Source organism: Carcharhinus amblyrhynchos, chromosome 28, assembly GCF_965287045.1.
Source record: "Carcharhinus amblyrhynchos chromosome 28, sCarAmb.v2.hapA, whole genome shotgun sequence".
NCBI lineage: Eukaryota > Metazoa > Chordata > Chondrichthyes > Carcharhiniformes > Carcharhinidae > Carcharhinus > Carcharhinus amblyrhynchos.
The window spans coordinates 11,382,234-11,402,601 of record NC_137351.1 but is presented as its reverse complement, the minus strand read 5'-3'; the positions used below and the strand labels follow the sequence as shown (position 1 = coordinate 11,402,601).

The window sequence follows — 20,368 nt, the reverse complement described above, 5'->3', positions numbered from 1 at the left end:
TGTCAGAATTGCTGTCTTTCAAGGGAAATGTTAACTCAAGGCCTTGTCTTTTCTCTCAGGAAAAAAGTTTCATATAGATTGCCTACACGCAGAAGGAGGCCTTTAGGCCCATCACACCTACACCATCTCCCTAATAGAGCATCTAACCCAGGCCCTATCCTTGTAACGCTCATACTTACCCTGCTAATCCCCCTACGGTAGCACAGTGGTTAGCACTGCTGCTTCGCAGTACCAGGGACCTGGGTTCGATTCCCAGCTTGGGTCACTGTCTGTGTGGAGTTTGCACGTTCTCCCCCTGTCTGCATGGGTTTCCTCTGGGTGCCGCAATTTCCTCCCATATTCTGAAAGATGTGCTGGCTAGGGGCATTGACCCAAACAGGCGCCGGACAGTGGCAACTAGGGGAATTTCACAGTAACTTCATTGCAGTGTTAATGTAAGCCTCACTTGTGACTAATAAATAAACTTTACTTAACCTACACATCTTTGGACACTAAGGGCCAATTTAGCATGGCCAATTCAGCTAACCTGTACATTTTTGGGATGGGAGGAAACCTGAGCATCCAGATGAAACCCAATAAAGGCATCAGGAGAATGTGCAAACTCCACACAGTCACCCAAGGAATTGAACAGGAGTGTCTGGTGCTGTGAGGCAGCAGTGCTAACCAATGTGCCACCCACAATGGCAGTACTGATGTTTCCCCTTCTGTCCTGGAAAATTTTATTCGTCAATTAATGTCACCAGATAAGATTATTTGGTCATTTCCAATTCTCAGTGCACAACCTTGATGCCCTGTTTCCTATACTCCAACAGTGACTAAGCTTCAAAAGTACTTTATTGGGAGTGATCATACCAAAAAAATTCCAAGTACCAAATGAGCATGAAAATGGGAAAAATTCACACCACTTTTTGGACGATTTAAAAATCAAGTCTTACCTGACTCTCAAAAAAAACCCAAGCCAAACCAGTTTCTCACCAGAAGGGGAGTGGTCTGTTGCAGAGCTGCAGTGGGTCTTACCCCAGCCCCCCCACTCCCACCACCTCCAGTGATTGCTGTTGCTTATTGCGCAGCACCTCCCCCCAGATCTCACTGGATATTTGGTCTTGTAAGATCGCAGGAGGTGAGAAATCAGACCTTCCCTGCTCTCTCGTGATCTTACCGGCTCGCCCCACCCACCAGCTGGCTTGGCAAGAAGGCAAGATCACCCCCATTGGCTTTTGAGCACTTTGAGATGGCCTGAGGTAGTGAAAGGTGCTTTCTTAATGCAAGTCTTTTTCTCTTCCAGGTATGGGCCACAGACCTTGACCTGGCCTACAGTGACCAGTTGGCCATGACACAATTGATGCTCTTGATATCTAACGGGAAGCTGACCTGCAAAACTAACACCTTCGAGGTTCCTCCAAAACCCCTGGAGAAAAAGCGAAATCCTCGCAGCAAAGAATTGGCGATGAAAGAAGAAGCACAAATTGTACGTGTGCACAAATACAACAGGCAATCAAATTAGAAATTTGAACCACTTCAACCATAAAATAATTTCATAACTGTTCCTCTCATTACAATCAGAAATTAATTAGAAGTCATTACAGAGCACTTACATACTTTTGGATGTCAGCGGGGTTAAAAACAGAATATAGTAATTAATTAAAGCTTGCGTGAGAAACTATTGCATTAGAAACCTTATCACGAGCAAAATTGCCTGAAAGCATTCACAAAATTAATACTGAAATAGGCACACGCCCTATCTGGGGAAAAAAACATGCAATATCTATAAAGCTAAACATTCATTATATTTGCAATACATTACCATCTACATAAATGCAGCTAAATAATCAACACATAAATAATTCATGATGCAATTCATTATGCATGCGTATGCATACATCATTGTTATAATGAGCACCTCATCAACTGCCAAATGTTAAACAATAGTACTCCATTATTGCAATGATATTCAAGTTTACGGTTGTTAAACTGCTGCTTGTGTTATTCTGTCAAACATTAATTTAGTTGCAGTCCCATAGTACACACAACAGATTTCGTAAGTTTCTCCTTTTACAGTTAATGATATGATCAATGAGTGTTATTAAATCTATGAATATTATAAACGTGATTAATTTTCACTGAGACGTTCAACACCCAAATAGGAGATTCACGTTTCTCCATCTTCCACATTACCACGTCTGTACCAGATCGCTGGCCATTGCCATCCAGAATTTTCAGAGATTAAATCAACTTTTAATTATGAAGAAAATATTTTCAGCATTAAACTTGTTGGATGCAACTTAACATCCTGCTCTTCGCTTTGATGTGGTTCCAAATCAGAATTCCATCAGTGTTCAACCCTTATATCTTTTTTCTATTTTCTTCCCCCTCTCCTGAAAGCACTGACTCTTTCTCCACATTGGTTAGCACTGCTGCTTCACAGTGCCAGGGACCCGGCTTCGATTCCCAGCTTGGGTCACTGCCTGTGTGGAGTTTGCTCATTTTCTCTTTCTGTGTCAGTTTCCTCTGGGTGCTCAGAAAGACGTGTTGGTTAGGTGCATTGGCCGTACTAAATTCTCCCTCAGTGTACCTGAACAGATGCTGGAGTATGGCAACTGGGGGATTTTCACAGTACCTTCATTGCAGTGTTAATGTAAGCCTACTTGTGACACTAATAAATAAACTTTTAAACATTATGGGGACAAGTTACCCACAGGCTTGCAACGTCTCGCCAAGTGATCATTTTTCATGCATGAGCTTGGAATAGGCGAGTATGGGCATACATTTTGCCAGGCAGCACTGGAAAGGCCAATCTTGTGCTCAACATGCAATCCAATGTATGCCCCTTCCTAACTTAGAATTCACAAGCTAGCAATTTGCCACACTCTCCCTGACTGATTTTACTCCTCCTTTATCCAGTAGTACCAATCCCAATTCTACTGCCCCTTAAAGTTAATTAGTCATAAGCAGGCTTACATTAACACTGCAATTAAGTTACTGTGAAAATCCCTGAGTCGCCACACTCTGGCACCTGTTCAGGTACACTGAGGGAGAATTTAGTATGGCCAATGCACCTAACCAACACGACACATGAAGAATGTGCAAACTCCACACAGACAATGACCCAAGCCAGGAATTGAACCAGGATCCCTGGCGCTGTGAGGCAGCAGTGCTAATCACTGTGCCACCCAATGCTGCTTCCCTGTCCGTGATGAGTTAATTCACCACAAGGAGTTCCAAATGCTTAACAGATCAGATATACCCTGGTAACATTTCAAATGTTAATTGCAGGTATTTGTGACTTGCAATTCCACCAGATTTCATGCAGGATCAAGCACAATGTCATGTTTCTAATATTAAACATTCTCCATTTCCTCTCCCAAATAATTTAGCCTGAATTCCCTTTGTACGTCTTATTTGCCAGTACCTTAAAAATATATATTTATAATTTTAAGCTTTTTCTTTCTCTCTTATTACCAGTTATTTAAAACAAGTTTATAATAACTCACCCTTGGATTAATTCTCTGTCTCATACCCTACAAGCCATAATTAACTTTTTAAAATAAATTTAATATCAGATTTTGAATGAGGTGAAACAATGGTGTATCTACTTGCTGCCCATGGCATCCTGCCACAAGGAACTTCCCACAGGTGTGCCATACATTTTCTGTAATTTTCCTGGATGTTTAATTATTAATTTTTATTATTATTAAATTTTGTAGATATGAATCGTAAGTTGTGTCCCTTCAAAAATGAGCAATTCAGACACTGGATGACAGATGAAAAATTTAAATATTCACCAATGAGGCGGAATCAGAGATTCAAGAGGGAATTAACTCTTCTATGGCTCCATTAATAGGTTCACGCCATTTAAGGGCAGAAAGCAAGGGGAGAATGCAGTGGATTAGATACTGGCCTTTGTTCTGTCAGGCAGCCACAATTTCACCCCACTCTCCCCACGCGCTCCCCCCCCCCCCCCCCCCCACCCCACCCCCCGCCCGAATGGACTGATAGGATGAAAGTGCCCACTGGTTGTTGTAATGAGTTTGGTTCCAATACTTGCTGGACCTGGACCCATTAATCTGTCCCCAACTCAGCATTAATCAACAATCTTACTCAGAGAGGCCAATGAATGTCTGGTATCGAAAATGGAAAACTGTCAAAATAGTGCAGTAAAGGAGTTTTACTGAGGGTGGGGCTGAAGCACCCTGCAGGAAGCATTGCTGTGTTCAATGTCACAAATCCACAATCTTTAAGACCTAGAAGGACAAGGGCAATTAATGTGTGGGAACACCAGCGCCTGTACATTTTCCACCTAACCACTCCAGCCTTCAATATATTTGTGCAGTTTCAGAAAATTAGTTTTGCTAGGCTATTACCATTGTAGACTATAACAGACATTCTACCATTTACTGGATTAGGTATTTTCATGCAAGGTCTTCTTAGAATGTTTGTCGTGGTTGAGGGCACTGCAGTGAAGGAACAGCAATGTGGTTTCAGGTCAGGATGCTGTGTGGCTTGGGGGAAGCTTGCAGATGGTGGTGTTCCCAGGTACCTGCTACCCTTGTCCTTCAAAGTCTTAGAGGTCACAGGTTTGGAAGGCACTGTCAAAGGTTAAAGTCTGGAATGCATTACCTGAGAGTGTGGCAGAGGCAGTTTCAATTGGAAGCTTTAAAAAGGAAATTAGACTTATTTTAAATGGAACAATGTGCAGGGATGTGGGGGAGAAGACAGAGGAATGACACTAAATGAATTGCTCATTTGGAGAGCCAGTGAAGACACAATGGACGAATGGTCTCCTTCCATGTTGCAACAATTCTGGGATTCTGTAATCCACACTGACCAGGAAAATTGCAATATGTGACTCCCAGTCTCTGCTGAATTAGCCAATTTTTACCAGGGAGATGCTGGAATTGCTACAGTTGAGCCAGGAAGAATTGATTTGATTTACTATTGTCACATGTATTGATGGACAGTGAAAAGTATTGTTTCTTGTGTGCTATACAAAACATACCGCTCTTAGAGTACATAGAAGAGAAGGAAAGGAGAGGGTGCAGAATTTAGTGTTACTGTTATAGCTAGTGCGTAGAGAAAGATCAGCTTAATATAAGGTAGATCCACAAAACAGCACAAGGGAAATCAACCCATTTTCCTGATCACAATCCAATGATCCCCGCTGGAAAGCTTCTGCTCCTGGTTATTAAAGGAGGACAAAATGGGTGTGGCTGTGATGCCTCATACTGTCAAACAGCCTTCAGTCATATGTCTGTCTAAAACAATTCTTCATACTTGTGGGCAAGAGCCAGTGAGCTCAAGAGTTGGCACCTTCAGGAGAGGAGAGCAAGTTGGAAATAAAACGTACAATATTCCAGTCAAATCTACATTGACTGGTTATATGTGTTCATGCATGGATATTTGATTGAAGAAGTTTTCCTCAGCTTTTTTTTAACTCTAGTAAAATGGCTTATGTTGTACTTTAATGAGATCATGTGAACAAAAATATTTGATCGGCAGATGCACTTATCTGAATTCCTCATTTAAACTTAATAGGCCACAGTAGGGTTTCGTAATATATATATGTACATATATCTGTACTGGATATTATTTGCCTTTCAGCAACTTCCTTTCATGAAACGTTACGGAGTGTTAAGCACACAGCTGAAACATACCAATTTATCCATGGTCCAGTACAGTGTACTCTTCAAGATTTTTAAAGCTCACGGGATTGGTTTTGATATTAAGGTATTGAAGTTTTTTCTCTTTTCTCCCAAGGATTGCCTGGGTAGTCAGCACGATAGGTGGTCTTCCCTGACTTCATTATAACCGTGGTTTCATTTTATTAAAAGAATTGCTTGCATAGCTAGGTTTGTCTGAACAGGCTTACATAGAGGATACTCAATGGGGACTAGTGAGATATGCATTATCTTAGACACATTTGGAAATCCTATTAACTCGTACTGATTTCTACATGCACCTAATAGCCCATATCTCCCCAAACTAAAAAAAGTGTTCAGAGAAAACAGCAGCAATTTTATTTTCCCTTCAGAATTTCTTCCTCCTTCTCATCTCTTCTCGATGGATGGTCTCCTTGCAGTCTCAGTTGTAAAAGCACTGGGCAACTTCCAGTTCCTCACCTTAGCAGCAATCATTCCTATTTGAGCCTTTGACACAGAGTCTCCACATTATCCCACCAGAGATGGGGATGGTTAGAACCAGCTGCACTCGGGCTCATCACCTAGTGTTCGCCGTGATACACTTACAGCAAGGGCTGAGTGGAAGTAATTATAAAATGAATAAGGGTCAGTCATTTAGGACTGAGCTGAGGAGAAAATTCTTCACTCAAAGGGTTGTAATCCTTTGGAATTCTCTGTCCCACAGAGCTGTGGATATTCAGGTGCTCAGTACATTCAGAGGTTGACAGATGTTTAGAAAATTGAAGACATGGAGATAATTTGGGAAGGCATTACTGAGGCAGAACATTGAGCCATGATTTTACTAAATGGCAGCTGTGCAGATTTGAGGAACCAAATAGCCTCTTCTGGCACCTATTTCCCATGTTCTAATTTAAGCTGTGACAATTTATCCCTCCAGAACTTGGGACACTGCGGGACAATTACAGGGTGGGCTCACATAACCTCAAATGTGAGGTTATCCACTTTGGTAAAATAATAGTAGGATGGATTATTATTTAAAAGGCGAAAAGCTGCAGCATGCTATGGTGCAGAGGGATCTGGGGGTCCTTGTGCACGAATCACAAAAACCTAGTCTGCAAGTGCAGCAGGTGATCAAGAAGGCGAATGGAATGTTGGCCTTTATAGCGAGGGGGATAGAATATAAAAGTAGGGAGGTCTTGCTGCAACTGTACAGGGCACTGGTGAGGCCGCAGCTGGAGTACTGTGTGCAGTTTTGGTCGCCACACTTGCGGAAGGATATATTAGAACATAGAACATAGAACATTACAGCGCAGAACAGGCCCTTCAGCCCACGATGTTGCGCCGACCAGTTAAAAAACAATGACCCTCTAACCTAAACCAATCCCTTTTCATCCATAAACCTATCCACGGATCTCTTAAACGCCCCCAAACTAGGCGCATTTACAACTGCAGCAGGCAGGGCATCCCAATCCCTCACCACCCTCTGGGTAAAGAACCTACCCCTGACATCCGTCCTATAACTACCCCCCCTTAATTTAAAGCCATGCCCCCTCGTGCTAGCTTTCTCCATCCGAGGAAAAAGGCCATCACTATCCACCCTATCTAAACCTCTAATCATCTTATATGTTTCAATAAGATCCCCTCTTAGCCGCCTTCTTTCTAGTGAAAACAACCCCAAATCCCTCAGTCTCTCCTCATAGGACCTCCCCTCCATACCAGGCAACATCCTGGTAAACCTCCTCTGCACCCTCTCCAAAGCCTCCACATCCTTCCTATAATGTGGGGACCAGAACTGCACACAATACTCCAAGTGCGGCCGCACCAGAGTTGTGTACAGTTGCAACATGACGCTGCGACTCCTAAATTCAATCCCCTTACCAATAAACGCCAAGACACCATATGCCTTCTTAACAACCTTATCTACTTGATTCCCAACTTTCAGGGATCTATGTACACATACACCTAGATCCCTCTGTTCATCCACACTATTCAGAGTCCTCCCGTTAGCCCTATACTCGACACATCTGTTATTCCTACCAAAGTGAATTACCTCACACTTCTCCGCATTAAACTCCATCCACCACCTCTCGGCCCAGCTCTGCAACCTGTCTAAGTCTCCCTGCAAACTATGACACCCTTCCTCACAATCTACCACACCTCCGACTTTGGTGTCATCAGCAAATTTACTAATCCACCCAACTATACCCTCATCCAGATCATTAATAAAAATTACAAACAGCAGTGGCCCCAAAACAGATCCCTGAGGCACACCACTCGTAACTGGACTCCATGACGAATATTTACCATCAACCACCACCCTCTGTCTCCTATCTGCTAGCCAATTCCTGATCCAATTTCCTAGATTACCCTCAATCCCATACATCTGCATTTTCTGCAGAAGCCTAAGGCCTTGGAGGGAATGCAGAGAAGGCTCACTAGGCTGATACCAGAGATGAGGGGGTTAGCCTCTGGAGAGAGATTGAATAGACTGGGTCTGTACTCATTGGAGGTTAGAAGGCTGAGGGGGGATCTTATAGAGACGTATAAGATAATGAAGGGGATAGATATGGTAGAGGTAGAGAGATTCTTCCCACTTAGAAAGGATAGCAGGACTAGAGGGCACAGCCTCAAAATAAGGGGGGGACAGTTTAGATCGGAGTTGAGGAGGAACTTCTTCACTCAAAGGGTGGTGAATCTCTAGAATTCTCTGCCCGTTGAAGTGGTGGAGGCTACCTCGCTGAATATATTTAAGTCATGGGTAGATAGGTTTCTGATAGACGGGGAATTAAGGGTTATGGGGAGAAAGCGAGAAAGTGGAACTGATCCATTTCAGATCAACCCTGATCTTATTGAATGGCGGGGCAGGCTCGAAGGGCTAGATGGCCTACTCCTGCTCCTATTTCTTATGTTCTTATGTTCCCAGCTGTGGTCACCCCCAAACCGGAAAATCCGACCCGTGGTCAACAGACCTTTTCATGGTCCACACCCACCCTCCTCCCCACCTGCTACAATTCCTATAGCGGGTAGGACGGGAAAGTTCTGGTCACAGTCCTACTACAGCCCTAGCTCAGACCAGCACAAGTCCCAAGGGTTGAAGCAATGTTTCCCTTACTCATTTGTTGAGTTACTCACTAAATAAACATACTGAATCATTAGAGGGAGTTTCATAAATGTAAATATCTTAAAAATGTCAAAGATATGGGTGAGATTTTTCCAAAAAGATTCAAAGTCTCCAAGCTGCGGGAAAACAGGAGTAATTCCTGCCAGTTTTGTTGCAGCGTAATTACCACAGTGAATCTCCAACACACTGTGCATTGCAGAGTGCCTCAGAGAGGTCGGTGGCATAGTGGCCACTGTCAGATCTGTCAGAGTGGAGATTGAGGCACGTGCAGTGCCCTCCCCCCTGCCATTGTCTGCCTCCTAATCACTGACCAGCCCTGACCCCGACCCCTACCCCACCCCGATGGCCTGTCGTGATCGTTCTCATTCCCTCCCTACCCCACCGATCCTTTTGCAGACTAATGATGGGTTCTATCCCCCCACTGATCGTGCCCCCAATCAGCCCACTCCCTTGGCACTATCTAGTATCCAATGGGTAGTGCCAAAGTGCCCAGTGGGCAGTGCCAAGGTGCCCAAGCTGGCACTGACCAAGGGGCACCCCCTCCTTACCCCAGGCCTCCTGTGGGGGCCTCATTAGTCTCTGTTCCCTCCAGTGGGTTGGACGCCTGTTCCCCATTAGTGCGGAGCAGCCATAAACACCATTGAAGGGAACCATTCCCTGGCAGGGGGGGAGTGGGGGAGGAATGCTAAAGGGCCTGGAGAATATTATTTTCCATGACATTTCCATATTATAATCAGCTCCACGCCAATTTCCGGCATGGAGCTGATGACACTGAAAACCTACCTTGGGAGAAATGCGGAGGCCATGGCGCCCAGCATGAGTCCCACAAAATGGCTGCCGCTGATGTCTCCAGGCTCGCTGCACTACTCAAACAGTGCAGCAGGCTGAGAGAATCATTGTACTTTAAGTCAAATCAGTTATTTTCAGTTGTCTACCATACAGGGTTGACTTCCAGAACATGCCACTCCTGCTCTAGAATCTTACCGATTTTCCAGAATATGTGAAGGCTCTGCTTCACCAGCATCTGTACTGTTGCGCTCTGCCACTCCCTGATTCTTGAAGTCATGGACAAACCTCTCGGCAACACCATGCTCCAGAGAGAGAATGTTTACATACACCATCCAGAGTCAGGAGTTAGAATAACAGTGAATCTGGACAGGAGGCACAATTTGCCAGAACATTTGGACAAACCTGTGCAGCTTGATGGTCAACTTTCTCAAAGCTTGGGGAAAACCCGTATTATCGTGCAAAAATCATGAACTGTAATGTTTTCCTTTAATGATTTTAGCAGAGGTGACCTCCCAGTGAGATCATGAGACTGGTAAGCTGGAATTTTACCACCTCACCTATTCCAGAATCGGGGCGGCCATGGCTTGCAGAACAGCATTCTCCTTTGGCCTTGGGTGGGATCTTACAAGCCTCGAGCAGGCAAGGCGGTAAAATTCCAACCGTATTTGGTGAGGGGTGATTGGCCTGTTTGACATCAGGGTTCCTAATCATGATTCGTGTGTTAGACTAATTTAAATATCCAAACGTAAGGAACACATTTCCTTTTTACCTTTGTGACGTTACTGCCACACTTGCAGGAAATTATTTCACTGTTAAAACTCTGCCATAGAAAATCAGGAAGTAATTATCGGTTCAACAAGAATGATATACTTTTTAATAATTCTGATTCCTCTGAACAATTACAGTTCCTCAACGAATGACTAACTTCTTCCAGCTTGTCATTAAACATGCATCTGTAAAGAGTCATACAGACACAAAATGTGAGCTTTGTTTCTCTCTCCACAGATGCTGTGCTGCTGAGTTTTTACAGAAGCCTCTGTTTTTATTTCACTTTCCAGCATCTGCAGTATTTTGTTTTTAGTCCAATCCATTTTGTTGATTTGCAACACCTATGCACGTTATTTTACTGGTTATTTTAAAATCTTAGTGAAACCATATATAAGCAGGAAGCACAGAATGATGCTTTCACCTCAGTTTTGCATCTCCCTTGTTTCTCTTCCAGGGACTGATTCCAATTTTGTCTCAGACGATTTGTATCTTTTAAGATACTTCAATTGCATCGCAGTGCTAATGAGAAGCACTCCTATAGTCTTTACCATCATCAATTTCAAAATTACTAAAGGGTTATTAATACAAAGAATTATACAACACAGAAAGAGTCCATTGGGCACATCATGCCTGTGAAACTCTTTGACTGAGCTTTCCAATTAATCGTGCTCCAATGCTTTCCCAAGGCCTTTCTTTGCAAATATATATCCAATTCTCTTTTGAAAATTATCGTTGGAACTGCTTCCAATAACCTTTCGGGCAATTTGCTATGTAAATAAAAAAAAATTAGTTTCCCCTCTGGTTCTTTTGCCAATTACCTTAAATCTAAGTAACTCTGGGTTACCGACTCCCCTGCCAGTGGAAACAGTTATTCCTTATTTACTATTATCAAAACCTGTCATCATTTTGAATGTCTTTAATAAATATTTGCTCTAAGGAGAACAAACCCATCATCTCCAGGTCCTGATACTGTTAAATTTAATGGTCAGTTTTATTTAATTTGGGGTCAGTGCTTACATTCTATATCACAGGTGAGCCAAAATAATCATACTGAAGGATGGCCTCTCAACAGTGACAGAATGGATGGAGGACCTTCCCTTGGTAATAGACAAGAACTTGTTTTTGACTGATACTTTGCTTCCTGGGAGTGTTGTACACCAATGAAAAATTGATAACTATGTATTCCAGGTCATGGGGTGCAGATATTTCTTGGTTCGAACACCATACTCTGTTGGGTTTGCTGATCTCAACTGGCACACCAACTCTTTAAAAAATAGGGAGAAATTATCCAGGGTTCCCGCTCAGCATGCAGTAACAACTGCTGTAAGATGTGCCTGTGTTTGAGTGTTGGGTAGTGGTCAGGCTTAGTCGCGATGTCCTGTGATGGAATAGTGAGCCAAATCTCACTCTCACAGCCACAAACAGAACTACTTCCTGGCACAAATCAAATGTCTTGATAAGGAAGAGAATGAAAACCTCAAGGGGCCTTCACAATGTGTATCATCCTATTGAGCAAGAGATCTAATATTTTTTGTTTTAACAGGAAAGACAAGGAACGATTTTTATGCTTCATGAAGATAATAAGAAGGATCGCTTGGGGATGATGTAAGTCTGCCATTTACTACAAATGCACATTTTGTAACTCCCAGGCTTGTGTTCAAGGAGCGAATTTTGGATAGCAATTATTCAATCTGCTGCAATATTTTGTATGTAGAGGATATGATGCTTGTTTTAAAAGACCATAATAGTCTTTTCTTAACTCTGTGGGATGCCAGTTTGCCATCCAGTTGAGTTAACCTATTGCTTTTGAATGCTATATTGATTAATAAAACATATTTATTGTGCAAATCCTTCAGTTGACATGTAAAAATAGTACCTCATCTTTCATATTTCCCAGAAGATTTGTGCCCCGCGAGAAAGAAAATGCTCATTAAATTCCATCAGCACTTCCCTGAAATGAGACTGTGATTGTTTTTAAGCATGTAAAGGGAATCATTAGTAAACTCATTTGTTTGTATATCATTAACAGAACAATTGGGGAAGATCTCCAGGGGGCTCTGCTGACCTTTGCTCGTAATCTCTCTGTCATTCATCAGGAAATATCAGCACCTAATGTGCAATTGGAGAACAATTTTCAGGTGAGGTGTTAATTAACTAATGTTTTGCTGTTAATTTTTGTACACTTTATTAACATAGAAATGTTTTAAGAGTGCATGATGATTGGGAGCAAGGTGTCATTCAACCGTCAGTCAACAATCATAACTCTACATTTCAATACGTGGGAACCAGGTTCACCAGCCGAACTAAGTAAAACAGTTATTGTAGGTTGAGCACAGTCAGCAGTACATTCCTCTCTACTATTTTAATATTATCATTAAAATAGGATTTTGAGATGATTGCAGTAAGCATTTGTGCGATAATCTTATTGACAGTCCGAGATCCTTTTAATCACTTCTCCTTTCGGCGACTCTCTCTGAAAGGCACTAACCTACATTGAGTTGAGTTACAGCTTCACGGACAACGATGGTGTTCCAATATCTTAGCCAAATCACCACACTTCATGGATAAGCCTTAACTGATACACAGAAAGCACAAAATACACCTCCTAGAATTGTTTTAAAAGAATACTTTTTTTAATTGAAATAAAAACAGAAAATGCTGAGAAAACTCAGAATGACTTGAATTTTGGGTTCCCCCTCCCACTCCACCCCCAACACCAAACCCCCCCGGATGATTTTGAGGCTGGGGGGAGGTGGAATCAGGGTGAAATTGCACGCATGGGATTTCCTCTGGGGCCCCTCCCACCTTAACCTGGAGGCAATTTTATTGTGGGGTGGGAAAGGCCTTGGTCAATTTCCCTTAGCTGGCTGGTCTGGGATAGGATAGGGGGAATGAACAGGTATCCCCTCTTTGATCTATTCTGAGCAGCAAACTCCTTCATGGATGTTACACTCTGAGCATAGAATGTGCTTACAGCCTTTCTCCTTTGTAATTGTTTAACTCGCGTCAGTTGAGAGTTCTGAGCATGTGCGAGTTTGGCAGGCTTTTACAGTCGGCAAGAGGGTGACCTGTAAGCAAGACCTGTTTTACTAGTGCCCCTGTTTTCATAGTTATTACTGTTGTTACTCTTATGCTGAGGTACTGCTATTGTTACACCTTGTTAGTTATTGATATAAAGAACTCCTTCTTCTAAACAACAAATTCAGCTTCCTTATTTGTGGCTTCAAGCCACATCAATGGATAATAAAGATGGTCCAATTCCCAATGATATAGTTTATTTCAACTTTCAGTGCATGTGTACGTGCGGGGACATTGGTTATGGTCAAGATCGGAACTGGTTGTGATGTACTCAATAGCATGGGCATGGAATGTGTGGAGTGTGGGAAGGAGAACCATTGAAGAGATTAAGGCTAGAGTTGATTAAAGTCTGGATAAGGGTTTCAGAAAAGGGAAGAAAGGAAGTAGTCACTGGACATTGCACTGCTAAGATTTTTGCTGTGGGATGGCTAAAGTTATCCCTTCATTTGTTCGCTTTAGTAAAGAAGCTAAACACTTCTGTTCATGTTACAGGCGGCCATCAAAGACATTGAGGTAATCCTCGGAGTTACAATAGTGAACAAGTCCAAAACTAAAGAAGATTACGCAATCACTGCATCAGAAATTCTGACTTGAAGATCCTAATTCAGAGAAAAGTTTCCAAAATACTGAATGATCTACCTAAGTTCCAATGCTAACTTTGACAGTTGGCCAGGATTTTAGAGAGACAACAATCCCAAACAAGGCTGCATTATCCTTCAATCATCATTCAAATATATTGCAAGTTGTACCTCTGGAAGCTTGGGAAATGTCCAGAAGCATCAACTTTTACAACAGCATACTTTGAAAATGGTAGAAATTAACTGAGTCACAATTAAAATATTCATGTTGAGATAAGAAGGGTAGCTTTTCCATGTTGGTGGTATAAATACTTGAAAGTTTTCTCTTAATTCTACTTTCCCTCCCTTCTTTCAGTTTTCTCATTTCTCCCCACTGCTGTTGGACTGCACTGTCCAAAAACCAGCCAATCTATTTCTATGTGACAGTACTTTGAAACCAGCCAGTAAGAGGTGCGCAAGAGCAGTCCAAAATGAAGCAATCATAAAAGGGCAGAAATAATTCTCCTTTCTTGTATAAGCCCTTTTGCTATCCATCAAGCGTTGTTGCACCTTATTTAACTCGAATCACCAATATTGTTACCAAGCTTCTTTAAGGTTTCAGTACAATTACACTATTGGGGGAAGGGAATGGGGGAGGGCACAGGGGGGAGAAGGAATCACACTTGAATTCTTCTCTTTTGCCTGGAAGGATTTGCAAAGGCCCATTTCTTCCACAGCTGAATGTGCTCTGGATTGTTTCCTGAACTAATTTCCTTCTCACGCGAACGGGTTTGAGACTTGACTTACAACTCTCTACCTGGAGAACTGTACAGATGTGAAGAGGGATTGCTTCCTTATCTTCAGAAAAGGGAGAGAGGCAATATTCTGTAAAAATTGTCCCGATGCAATTTTATTGTGGGGGTGTTGAAGAAATCCTTTCACGCATGCAGTATGGTAAAGAAGCTTAATGCTAAGTTCATGTTATAGGCGACGATTAAAGACACTGAGGTAATCCTTGAAATTACAATAATGAACAAGTCTGATGGTAATAAATACAACTCCCTTACTGAAATCTTCACATTAAAACAGCCATTTAATGAAATAACTTTTAAGATTGTTTTGGCACAATTTTGATAACTTTTGTTTTATTGTAGTACTTTGCTCCTGTACAGCTGTTCTGCTACATATTGTTCAGAAATAAAGCTGATAGAAGGAATCTGTAGATATAACATTGAGATTCAGCTCTCAAAAAATACACTGTATCACTTCATAAAAGTCATTTTTTACAACTGGTTGCCACAATAATGATCTTTTATCCCACCTTTGTACAAGAAAAGACCAATTATCAGGATTTAAATAATGTTATCTTTAGTTCTCTTTTCAACTGACATTGTCCCATGCCAGTGCTCATGGTGAATTACAGAACAGATTTATTATACCTTGTAGTGTATAATAACAAGGGAAGTATTTACATCTTGACAGCTCTTTCTCAAATACTGCTGCAGTTGTGCAGCTATATCTAAGTTGGGCTGTCGCTTTAAGGCCACCAGCTGTATTCCTGCAGTGATGAAGTGTTTAAATGTGTACATCCTGATTTTGGTTAGAGGCTAATTGCTACTGCTGAGGGAAATTTATCTCTGGTTTAGCAGCTCTCTGTAAATAACCAGCTCCTCCCCTTTAGTCGGGTTCCAAAAGATATCAGAAAACCGCAAATATTGACTGCTTCCTTTATAGTATTTTTAAAAGTACAATCATGATTTATTGTCTGATGAATATATTTTGTCTACTCAGGTGCAAGGATAATGCAAACTTTGCAAATGAGACACTGTCAAATGTAATACATTGAAGCTGATAGATGTGCCAAGCATGGAGCATTTAGATGGACGTGTTTGGGAATAGACTGATGATCTTTCTCTGGAACTTGGATTCCTTTTGTGTATAAACATTATTGTGATGGCACGATAGCACACAGTGGTTAGCACTGCTGCCTCACAGTGCCAGGGAGCCAGGTTCGATTCTGGCCTTGGGTGGGATGAAGTTTGCACGTTCTCCCCATGTTTGTGTGGGTTCCTCTGGGTGCTCCAGTTTCCTCCCACAATTCAAATATGTGCAAGTTAGGCTGATTCGCCTTGCTAAATTGCCCCTTAATGTCCCAAGGTATGTATGTTAGAGGGATTGGCCATGGTAAATTGCCCCTTAATGTCCCTGGATGTGTAGTAAATACATGGGGTTACAGGGTTAGGATCTGGGTGGGATGCTGTGTTGGAGAGTCAATGCAGACTCGATGGGCCGAATGGACTGATTCTACACTGTTGGGATTCTATGATTTGCAGACACTTTTACAGTTTGACTTGATGCAGTCCAGATCCTGGAAGAATCACAAGGAAACTATCTGCTTACGTTGGTCTCCCATTTTAACATTTGAAACCTGTCACTGGCCTGCCATTGGCTGGTTGGATATTTCAGCGATGGATCTAGACACCCACAGAAAGCAGGTACATCAGCATTGGACATGCTGTCATCTGCATTCCAGGAGATATTGCCACTGTAGTAATTTAAAAGCACCTTGTAAAATTAAACACTTTGTGCCGACATTAATCGCAATTGTGACCTAATTTCTGGTCACATTATTCCTGTGAACTAAAAAGCATAATGGTAGATGGCTTATCCTCAAATTTTAGAAAGCGATTGCTCATGTTTTTTAGTTTTTCCCCTTCTACTGTTGAACACACAGCCCCTTGGTTGAGTGCAGTTCATCAGACTGCCAGTAGCTCTCCAACATGCTGTTCAAATGGCCATTCTTATGAGATTAGACAGTTATTTGATCCTAGAGTCACCATGGACTTGTTTAATCCTGTCTTTGTGCAACATTCATACAAGGGTATTTCTCAGTAGGAAGTAGACAATGATAAGAGCCCACGAATGACTGATTTTACCCCACGTGTACCCCCAACCTCACAATCCTAGCTTACTATTACCAAGGTCAGTTGCAGGACCTGTATTGCAGTACTTGGCAAAACTGGTTGCAAAAGTTAAATAAAAATCAGAAGATGTCCCTCAAAATGTTTTTTGTGCTTCCACAGACTTTTACAACAATGTGATTGTTCACCATATGAAGGTTCTTCCCTAACTACTTCCTAATAGCTTGGATTTCAGAAGAGATAAGAAGGACTTATCTGTCCTTAAATACCTACTATTCAACTCTTGTGCCTTGTGCTGCCAACAGCTTCCAACCCTAGCAGTAGATAAAACCTGTTTATCTGCTGACTATTTGTTCAACTCAGTATATGATTAGCTAGCTCTTTTCTGAAGAGGGTTAATTGACCTAACCTTTGCTGCTCTTGCTGAGAATCTGTTTATGAAGAAAATTATACCAGCTAATTAACATATTTAGAGAGGAGACCCAGCAGTAGCATCACCAAATATAAGAATATTTGCCTGGGCCTGAATATATTCCATCTGTCTTATTAACATATTTCACAATAGATGTCTTTCACAAAATATTAATTATTCATCTGATTACAATATTCCACAAACACAACCCTTTTCCAAACCTTAGCCTAGTCAGTCAATTACCATATTGCACAATGATTGTCTTCTCCTGTGCCATAGTTTTATTCATGTAATTATAGCAGGGAAGAAACACAGCTGATCCTGTTTTGGGCCAGTGTGTAATATCTTCAACTACCCACCCGAATTTTTCTGTCACCCCACTACTCGTGCTCCAGCTCCCACTGTGTCAATGTGGCCTCAAGGTAAAGTTAAAGATGAAATCACCCATTCCCTGACCACCCCCTCACATTTAATTGTCAAGAGAGCCTTGGCAGCCAGTACATATTTATGCTCACATACCCCATGCAGCATGCTTTCTATTTTCAATTTCACTTTTTTCACTGGCTTTTAAACTTGCGCTTCAGAGAAGATAATCCTCTTTATAAGACCCATAAGAACTATGATGCATACCCTAAGAATACTGGTGTGCAGCGTAAAGGACAAGGAACAAAGAACAGAACAGGAACAAGCCCTTCGGCTGCCCAAGCCTGCATTGATCACAACATATCTACACCAACTGCTTGTATCCCTCTATTCCCAGTCTGTTCACGTGTATATCCAAATAAGTCTTAAATATCGCCCACATATCTGCCTCAAACACATCACTTGACAGTGCATTCCAGGCCACCACCACCCTCTGTGTAAAAAACTTTCTCCACACATCTCTACCAAGTCTTTCCCCCTTACCTTGAACTTGTGCCCCCTTGTAATTGTCATTTCTGCCCTGGGAAAAAGTTTCCAATTGTTCACCCTATCTATACACCTCGTAATTTTATAAACTTCTATCAGGTTGCCCCTTGGAGGTCGCCTCCGTCTTTCCAAGGTGAACAATTCCAGTTTAGCTCCTCATTGCCAATACCCTCCATACCAGGCAACATCCTGGTAATTGTTTTCTGTACTCTCTCCTAAAGCTTCCACATCCTTCTGGTAGTGTTGTGAGCAGAATTGAACACGGTATTCCAAATGTGGCCTAACCAACATTTTACCAATGGGACTGGAATGTCTTGTGGAGGAGCAATATTACCATTTATTTTTATGCATTTCCTTTTCTATGGTTAAGAGCTCTGATTAGTTGACCCTTGGTATTTACAGAAATGCATCCTTAATAGTTTTTAGTAACAGCATTGCCAATACAAATTTGAAAGATGTGCATTTATATTGTGCTGGATGTCCCAAAGCACTTTACAGTCAATGAAGTAATTTTGAAGGATCGTCACTGTTATAATGAGGAAATACAGCAGCCAATTTTCACACAGCAAACTCCTACAAACAGTAAAGCGATAATAAACGGAAAATCAATTTGTGATATTAACTGAGGAATAATTATTTGGGCACAATACCAAAATAATTTTAAATTATTAAGTTTATTTATTAATATCGCAAGTAGGCTTACATTAACACGGCAATGAAATTATTCTGAAAATCCCCTTGTTGCCACACCACACTCTCGCGCCTATTCCGGTACACTGAAGGAGAATTTAGCATTACCAATGCACCTAACCAGCACATCTTTCAGATTGTGGGAGGAAACCAGAGCACCCGGAGGAAACACATGCAGACACCCGGAGAATGTGTAGATGTCGCACAAACCGTGACCCAAGCCAGGAATCAAACCCAGGTCCCTGGCACTGTGTGGCAGCAGTGCTAACCATTGTTCCACCCATATAATACCATGGGCTCTTTTATATCCTCCATCCAAGAGTGCAGAAGGGGTCTCGCTTAATGTCTCCAAATTCTGAGAAACAGTACCCTCAGTAGTGCTCTGTGGTGCTAGATTTGATTTGTTTTTTGGTGTTGAAGTCCTGGAGTAGAACTTGAACCCACAACTATCTGACAGCTCATTAATGAAGGAGTCAATAGGTTCTCCTAATTGTGGAATACATTTATTAACTTTAGCCCTTTCAAGGATTTTGTTTCTTCTAAGGTTAAAATAAGCTTCAAATCTTCTTAAAGTTTCATCAAATTTTGACGATGATTCATTGATTCTTGACCAGCTATCATATTGTTGGCGTTTGGGTGTACTGAATAAAGCACTATGTTAACTTGTTTAGCTTCTGTCTTTGTATCCATACCTGAAGCCATCAGCTCCCTAATGAATCCCCAAAAACTCCAATATATTGTGACTGATCTGGGCCATAGATCAGAAGAGGGGAATTTCTGATCCATGGTTAGAATTTTCAAATGCAGCTTGGGCTTTAAGATGTTTCTGAAAATCCAAGGTGGTGCTGCCACTTCTTCACAAAGGATTTTCCCACGCTGGCCAGTTTTGTGGAGCTCCCGCCATAATGCCATTTATAATCCCAGTGTTTAAATATTTTCAACAATGGCTGCCTGGTGGCACAGTGGCTAGCACTGCTGCTTCACAGCACCAGGGACTGGGTTCGATTCCCAGCTTAAGCTGTGTGGAGTTTGCACGTTCTCCCCATGTCTGCATGGGTTTCCTCTGGGTGCTCTGGACTCCCCCCACCCCCCCACCCCACATTTTGAAAGATGCACTGGTTAGATGTATTGACCTAAACAGGTGCAGGACTGTGGCGACTAGGGGAATTTCACAGTAACTCCATTGCAGTGTTAATGTAAGCCTTACTTGTGAGCCTTACTTGTAAGCCTTACCCAGCCTGCAGGTGCAGCAGGTGGTCAGGAAGGCTAATAGGATGCTGGCCTTCATAGCGAGGGGGATTGAATATAAAAGTAGGGAGGTCTTGCTGCGGCAGTATAGGGCATTGGTGAGGCCGCAGCTGGAGTACTGTGTGCAGTTTTGGTTGCCGCACTTACGCAAGGATATTTTGGCCATGGAGAGAGTGCAGAGGAGGTTTACTAGGCTGATGCCGGAGTTGAGGGGGTTGAGCTATGAGGAGAGGCTGAAT

At 42.1% G+C, this 20,368-nt stretch overlaps 1 protein-coding gene across 2 annotated transcripts in view; it reads left to right on the top strand.

Moving 5' to 3' along the window:
• Positions 1 to 15,188, top strand: part of iqch (IQ motif containing H) — a 157,377-nt gene extending 142,189 nt beyond the window's left edge. For both annotated transcript variants that reach the window (XM_080214117.1, XM_080214118.1), the window contains 5 exons: positions 1,286 to 1,468; positions 5,599 to 5,724; positions 11,858 to 11,919; positions 12,344 to 12,452; positions 13,885 to 15,188. In XM_080214117.1, the coding sequence (XP_080070243.1) occupies positions 1,286 to 1,468; positions 5,599 to 5,724; positions 11,858 to 11,919; positions 12,344 to 12,452; positions 13,885 to 13,986 (582 nt within the window). In that variant the 3' untranslated portion in view covers positions 13,987 to 15,188. The remainder of the gene's footprint in view (positions 1 to 1,285; positions 1,469 to 5,598; positions 5,725 to 11,857; positions 11,920 to 12,343; positions 12,453 to 13,884) is intronic.
• Positions 15,189 to 20,368: the final 5,180 nt, after the last annotated feature.